The 8,130-nt window shown below is 45.9% G+C and overlaps 1 protein-coding gene across 1 annotated transcript; it reads right to left on the reverse strand.

The window, feature by feature from the left end:
- Positions 1 to 1,768: 1,768 nt before the first annotated feature.
- On the reverse strand, positions 1,769 to 7,707 carry LOC148150040 (fucolectin-like). The gene is made up of 4 exons (XM_087987735.1): positions 7,643 to 7,707; positions 6,384 to 6,666; positions 4,734 to 4,915; positions 1,769 to 1,929 (listed from the first exon to the last, which is right to left on the reverse strand). Exons 1-3 carry the CDS (start codon positions 7,704 to 7,706, stop codon positions 4,753 to 4,755), a joined length of 510 nt encoding a protein of 169 aa, XP_087843861.1. The 5' UTR covers position 7,707; the 3' UTR covers positions 1,769 to 1,929; positions 4,734 to 4,752.
- Between the last annotated feature and the right edge of the window lie 423 nt (positions 7,708 to 8,130).

The raw sequence follows: 8,130 nt of genomic DNA on the forward strand, positions 1-8,130 counted from the left end.
GGCAGCATCCAAGGAGCAGCTCAGGCAGCATCCAAGGAGCAGGTCAGGCAGCATCCTGCTCCTTGGATGCTGCCTGACCTGCTGCGCTTTTCCAGCAACACATTTTCATCTCTGATCTCCAGCATCTGCAGTTCTCACTTTCTCCTCAGTAGTCAGAGAGGCAAATACAATGATGGTTTTTATCTTGTACACATCTATGACTCTGTGACTCTTCGTACCAAGCAGGATAGATCAAGGGAAAGCAGTGGATCAGATATTTTTGAATTTTCAAAACATATTAGGCTACTGAATAAGATAAGAGCCCATGATGTTAGGGGGAACTATATTTGCGTGAAGAACTCTTGGGAGACAGAGTGGGGATAACGGGGGCATTTTCCAGATGGCAGTCAGTAACTCGTGTACCGCCCAAGGATCAGTGCTGGGACCACAGTTATTCAGAATATTATCTTATTGACTGGCATGAGGAAAGTGAATGTACCGTAGCCAGGTTTGCAGATGGCACAGGAGGGGTCTGCAGAGGGATATTGGCAGGTCAGACGAGTGAGCTAAATCTTGGCAGATGGAATATAATGTGGGACAATGTGTTTATGCACTTTGGTAGGAAGAACAGAGGCACTGAATATTATTTAAATGGATACAGACTGCAGAAAGCTGGCATTAGGAATCTTCGTCCATGAATCACAAAAAGCGAACATCCAAGTTCACCTTTCTAAACTGAAAGCCTTCTGCCTCCCTGCGGTCCCTCTCCCTGTATTCCCTACTTCCTCGTGCAGTTTTCAAGATGTCTCTTAAACATTGCTGTTGTATCCAGCCCACCACCTCCTCAGGCACTTACCACCCTCTGTGGAAAAAAGACTTGTCTCTCACATGTCCTTTAAACTTACCCCCTTTTATCTTCAACCTCTGCCCCGAGTAATTGACATTTCTATCTTGGGAGAAAGACTCTGAATGTCCATTCCATCCATGCTTCTCATAATATTGTAAACTTCTATCAGGTCACCCCTCAGCCTCCAATGTTCAAGTGAAAATTAACCAGGTTTGTCCAATCTGTCCTGATAGCAAATACCTTCCAAACCAGGCAACTTCTGTTTCTGTACCCTCACCAAAGCCTCCACATCCTTCTGATTGTGTGGTGACCAGAACTGTACACAATATTCCAAATGTGGCCGACTTAAGTTTCTCTACAGCTGCAACATGACCTGTCAGTGTTTATACTCTGTGCCCTGACCGATGAAAGCTCGCCTGTTGCCACTTTCAGGGAATTGTGGACCTTTAAGTGCAGATCGCTCTGTATGTTAATGTTTCTGAGGGTTTTGCCATTTACTGTATATTCCCTCCTGCATTACATCTTCCAAACTGTACCACCTCGCTTTTGTTCGGATTAAATTCCATCTGCCATTTCTCCACCCAAGTCTCCATCCTTTCGATATCCTGCTATATTATTTGGCAATCCTCCTCACTATCCACAGCTCATGGACCATGCAAAGGACAGTGAGCTGCATTTACATGGCCTCCAGTTGTTGTTGGATGGTGCTGTCCATGAGGGTGGCCACTCTCTCATGGCTGAAGCTCCAGTGTTTGACAGCAACGTCATCAAAGACTGGACACTGAGTTCAGAGAGTGGGGAATCTGTCTCCCAAACACCCAGGCTTGGGCCAAACGGAAGAGAATGGAAAGCTTGTTCAAAATCAGTTCTGCTGGTATCCCTTCCACCATCGTTCCCATGTGATATTCTACCCTGGGCCATATTTGTTGAAAGACCAAAAGCTGTTGTTGAATTGATTTGCTTTATTTCATGGCAATACAGAAAGTCAGAGCTGGTGTAAATCTTGTCAAGACTGACTCCTGTAGCTCACAGTTTCTGGAAGAGGTTGAACTCAGATGCTCCAGTACTTTATTCTGATGGTTTCATCTCTGCTGTCTATAACCCTAGGAAATAGAACAGAATGGAACAATGAGTTCTACCCAATCAACTAGATGTTACTTCCTACTGTCGAGGGTATGGTGCTGGAAAAGCACAGCAGGTCAGGCCACATCCAAGGAGCAAGAAAATCAATGTTTCGGGCAAAAGCCTTTTATCATCCATTCCTGCTCCTTGGATACTGCCTGACTTGCATTGGTTTGTCAGCACTACACTCTCAACTTTAATCTCCAGCAACTGCAGTCCTCCCTTTCACCTAATTACTTCTTACTGACCATCCCATTGGTGTCTGTGCTTTGAGAGAGGGTAATCAGATGAAACACGGCCCATTCCACCAGCACAGAAAGATGAGGGCTTGGGTTTGGGGTATAGTCCCCCCTTTCCCCAGAGAAATGTGGCAAGATGACCAGTCAGGAATACATAGGAGCTGATTCCACAATCCCAACCATCCCCTTCTCCTTGCATTGACCACTCCTGAGGGGACACTCTCTTCAAACGGAAATGTGAAGGAATTTCTTCCCCCAGAGGGTCACGAATGAGACAATTCTCTGGGCCAGAGAACTGATGAGGCTAGTTCACCAAAACAGTTTCAAAAAGGAGGTGGCCGGGCCTAGAAATATCAAGGAGTTGAGGCCTGGGGCAGATGGAAGGATAGACTTGAGTGGACAGGTGTTCCACTCTAAGTGGAGAGGTGTGGGCAGGGAATTCCAGAGCCTTCTGAAGGCATGGCCAGTGGTGAGTGAGTGTCCAAAATCCACAATAGGGCCACGTAGCTGAAGGGGTTGTGAGGACTATGGAGATTACAGAGATTAGGAAGCTGAGTGAGGATTTGGTAACAATTATTGTTTGAATGGAATGTTGTTTCTTAATGAGGAGCCCCAACATGAGAGAGAACGCAGGGCGTGAGGGGCACCGGAATAGGACTACGAGCCTCCGTCAAGACTACAACAACAACTGGCCTACCTTGGGATGACTCTGTTGTCATTGATGATGTGGGAATACCAAACACCTTGGTGTCTTCAACAACTGTTGGGGGTCAGGGGTCTGATGGGGATCAGAGAGAAATGTCCAAGAAGGTCTTCCTGAATTCTCCCATAGCTCCAGGGAGATTGGGCTCATTACGATGGCAACACTCACTTGCCAATCTGTCTTCACTAAGGAAGACACAGATAATCTTCAGGAAATGCTTGGGGTCAGAGGGTCAATTATGAAAGAGGAAGTGAAGGAAATCCTTATTAATCAGGAAATGGAATTGGGGAAATTGATGGGATTAAAACCCGATAAGCCCCAAAGGCCTGATGCTCTGTATCCCAGAGAACTTAAGGAACTGGCCTTACAAATAGTGGATCTATTGGTGATCATTTTCCAGTATTTTGTAGACTCTGGAAGAGTACCAATGGACTGGCGGGTAGCTAACATATCTCCATTCTTTAAAAAGGAGGGAGAGGGAAAATGGGGAAATATAGGCTGGTTAGCCTGACATTGGTGGTGGTGAAAATGCTGGAGGAGAAAGTGAGGTCTGCAGATGCTGGAGATCAGAGCTGAAAATGTCTTGCTGGAAAAGCGCAGCAGGTCAGGCAGCATCCAGGGAACAGGAGAATCGACGTTTCGGGCATAAGCCCTTCTTCGGGAATGAGGAAAGTTTGTCCAGCAGGCTAAGATAAAAGGTAGGGAGGAGGGACTTGGGGGAGGGGCGTCGGAAATGTGATAGGTGGAAAGAGGTCAAGGTGAGGGTGAAAGGTCAGACTGGGGTGGGGGCGGAGAGGTCGGGAAGAAGATTGCAGGTTAGGAAGGCGGTGCTGAATTCGATGGATTTGACTGAGACAGGGTGGGGGGTGGGGAAATGAGGAAACTGGTGAAATCCGAGTTCATCCCTTGTGGTTGGAGGGTTCCTAGGCGGAAGATGAGGCGTTCTTCCTCCAACCGTCGTTTTGTTGTGGTCTGACGATGGAGGAGTCCAAAGACCTGCATGTCCTTGGTGGAGTGGGAGGGGGAATTGAAATGTTGAGCTACAGGGTGGTTGGGTTGGTTGGTCCGGGTGTCCCAGAGGTGTTCTCTGAAACGCTCCGCAAGTAGCTGGAGTCAATCATTAAGGATGTAATAATTGAGCATTTGGGAAGTGGTGACAGAATTGGTCCAAGTCAGCATGGATTCACTAAAGGGAAATCATGATTGACAGATCTTCTGGAATTTTTTGAGGATGTGACCAGTTGAGTAGACAATGGTGAATCAATAGATGTTGTATATCTGGACTTTCAAAAGGCTTTTGACAAGGTTCAATACAAGGTACTATTGAGGAAAATTAAAGCTCATGGTATTGGAGGTAATGTATTGACATGAATAGAGAACTGATTGGCAGGCAGGAAGCAGAGAGTTGGAATAAACTAGCCCTTTTCAGAGTGGGAGGCAGTGACGAGTGGGGTACTGCAGGGTTCAGTGCTGGGACCCCAGCTGTTACAATATACATTAACCATTTGGCTGAAGGAATTAAAGGGGTCAAGGGGTATGGGGAGAGGGTGGGAATAGGATACTGAGATTGCATGATCAGCCATGATCATATTGAATGGTGGGACAGGCTCGAAGGGACGAATGGCCAACTCCTGCACCTAGTTTCTATGCTGCTATGTTTGCAGGAGAGTCACTGGGAGGTTCCACAACCTGACCATTGACCTCAGCTCAGCAGTTATGAGGGGAGGGGGATTGGTGAATGGATCTGGGAATGTGGCTGAGAATAAATGTCAGGATACTCGTGGGGAGAAGTGGAGTGCAGGCCTCCCAGTGGTTCAACTGAGGGACATGCTATTTTACTTACCAGTTAGGGACCTCCTCCTCTAACAGTCAACCCAACGTTCCCAGTTCCCGAAAATCTCCACCTCACAGAGAGTCAGATACTCTCTTCTTCTTGGGATGAAGATATTGACGTAACGGCCAGGCATGCCATTGCACTGGAAGGTTTCGGAGTGACCAGCTCCAATGGAGTTGATGGTCGCACATCTGGAGAAAGAGGTGGATGTGGAAATCTGAATGTCCAAGCAACTAAAGAAAGGAGCATCAGTGTTCAGGCCACACCCTTCTGGGTGCAGCTGTGAGCAATATCTCCATCAAACAACAGTCAGCATTTATGTTGGACTTTTAACATTGTACCAATTCCCAAATTCCCACAGAAGTGATGACCTAATACTGCTTATAAATTCTGAAGAAGAATCACATTGAACTTGAAACACTAAGGACATTTAAGCCGACTCTTGGATAGGCACATGGATGAGAGTAAAATATAGAATATGTAGGTTAGTTTGATCTTAGAGTAGGATAAAAGGTCAGATCTTCTGGATCTTCAGGACCTTCTGAAAGGTCCTAAAGAAGGGCTCATGCCCGAAACGTCAATTCTCCTGCTCCTTGGATGCTACCTGACCTGCTGCGCTTTTCCAGCAACACACTTTCAGCTCTGATCTCCAGCATCTGCAGTCCTCACTTTCTCCTAAAAGGTCAGCACAACATCAAAGACCGAAGGGCCCATATTGATCTGTGTTCTATGAAACATTAACTCCCTCCTCAGATGCTGCCAGACCTGCTGAGTTCCTGCAGCAATTTCTGGATTTGCTTTTAAATTCTTGTGTGTGACTTGGGTGTCCAAAACAAAGTAGAATTTGTTTCCTTGGACTAGCTCTCCAGGCCATTTCAGAGTCATCCATAGTGCAATGGGTTTGGAGTCACATGTACACCAGACCAGATAAGGAAAGCAGTTTCCCTCTCTAAAGGCCATTCATGGGTTTTTGTAACGGGGTGGGTGGGGGTCATGACTGACATTGTACCAGCTGATGATTATGGAATTCAGATGTCACTATTTGCCAGGGTGGGGTTCAAAACCATGTTCCCAGGTCATTGGCATGGCTGTCAGCATTTCTTCTCCAGGGCCATTACCACAACAACATGACCATACTGTGACACAGACCTATCAACTAGAACCCAAATGGCTTCACAGCCAATGAAGTGTTTTATTGAAATATAGTTACTGCTGCAATATGGGAAATGGAGCAAACTGTACATTTTGTGTTGAGCCCATGAGCGTTTACTCTCTTTTTGTGATACTGTTTGGGAGTTAAATATTGGCCTGGACCCTGCAATAGTTGCACAACATAAAAGCTATATCCCCACAATCAGTTTAGCTCAGTTGGATAGAGTGTTGGTTTACAGAGCAGTCTGATGCCAACAGTGTGGGTTCAATGCCCATTACTGGTTTGAGGTTACTATGAAGGACTCTCTTTCTCAACCTCTTCCCCAGCCTGAGGTCTGGTGGCTCTCAGGTTAAATCACCACCAGTCGCTTCTCTAATGAGAGAGCAGCCCCTATGGTCTGCTAAGACTATGGTGATGCAACAATATTCCCCACACATCTGTCCCCTAATCCCATTTCCACACAAATCCTGAGGCCCTAGTACGAGGTTTCCCTCTCCTCCACCTACTTGGGGTTGCTGTTGCCATTATTATCCAGAGAGTCTCCAATCCGAATCTCTGCCCCATTGAGACGTTGTGGACAGCAGTCCCCTCTGTTGGTGACTCTGATTGAGTGTATCTTATGTGACCTGAGTAAGTCGGCTCTCCACCAGGGCTCCATATCGTTCTGAGTAGCCGTGCAGGATGATTTTGAGTAGTTGGGGTCAGGGTTCCCATCAACGGCATTCACTGCATGGCCACGGTAATCATAGACACTGGACTGTGTCGGTCGACATCTCTTAGATAGATTCTCTGTAAAACAACAACAACACTTAGAGTCTTTAGGTCATAGAGATGAATCGCATGGAAACAGATGTTTCGGTCCAACTCATCCATACTGACCAGATATCCCGAACCTGATCTAGTCCTATTTGCCAACATTTGGCCCATATCCCTCCAAACCCTTCCTATTCATATACCCATTCAGATGCCTTTTAAATGTTGTAATTGTACCAGCCTCCACCACTTCCTCTGGCACCTCATTCCATACACGTACCACCCTCTGCGTGGGAAAAGTTGCCCCTTAGGTCTCTTTTAAACCTTTCCCCCTCACCCTAAGCCTATGGTTCTGGACTTCCCCACCCCAGGGAAGAGACTTTGTCTATTTATCCTATCCATGCCCCTCATGATTTTATAAACCTCTATAAGGTTACCCCTCAGCCTCTGACCCTGCAGGGAAAACAGCCCCAGCCTATTCAGCCTCTCCCTGTAGCTCAAATCCTCCAACCCTGGCAACATCCTTGTAAATCTTTTCTGAACCCTTTCATGTTTCTCCAAGTTGAAATGAATAGATAGTAGCAATCAGCTTTCTGATGGTTTTACAAAGAAAGGAGCAAGTTGGAACAGCTGCTGGTGATAGTGATGCTTCAATCCCCAAGTGCAAAGAGAAAGTAAATCATATAAGATGCTCTCATTTTGTATCTTATTTTGTTTGTGTCATTCTTATTATTATTCTCAATAATAAGAATATAAATATATGTAGGGGACCTAAATCATCCAGTAAAATCTGCAGGCATGCCTGAGAGGGAACAGTTGATGGGTTAGAATTGATTGTGGAAATATTAGGGGATGGTAATCAGTGTGGTGAGAGTTTTCTGGAATATGCTAAAATGAATAAAACTCCCAATCAAAGTGTGGACTTGGACTCTGTTTCATCACACGCAAATTCTAGTTTGTAATAAAAGTCCTCCCCTCAGATCTGAAGACGCAAATTAAGGGTGATTCTTACCTTCTGCGTGTCCAACCATGAACATCAGAAAGATGCATAAAGCTGACAGCTTCATCATTCCCATCCTCAGGGTTAAAACAGAAGAGGTTTCAAAATTAGCTTGGAATGCAAACCAAATTCTCCCCGACATATATAACCCATGAACCAAATATACAAGTTTTGAGCACTCTCACAAGGAACCAATGTGCACCCCAGATCAGACCTTGATCCTTTCTGAGTGACAAATCCATTTTCACTCTCTGCACAGTGCAGTGCTTTACAGAGAAACATAGAGATAGAAACTAGGTGCAGGAGTTGGCCATTCGACCCTTCGAGCCTGCCCCACCATTCAATATGACCATGGCTGATCATGCAATCACAGTATCCCATTCCCACCCTCTCCCCATTCCCCTTGATCCCTTCAGCCACAAGGACCACATCCAGCTCCCCCTTGAACATATCAAACGAACTGGCCCCAATTTCACGGGTTCGCAAATTTCTGAGTGAAG

This window comes from Chiloscyllium plagiosum, unplaced genomic scaffold, assembly GCF_037043375.1.
Source record: "Chiloscyllium plagiosum isolate Xiang-an unplaced genomic scaffold, Cpla_swu_hap1 HiC_scaffold_5, whole genome shotgun sequence".
Lineage (NCBI taxonomy): Eukaryota > Metazoa > Chordata > Chondrichthyes > Orectolobiformes > Hemiscylliidae > Chiloscyllium > Chiloscyllium plagiosum.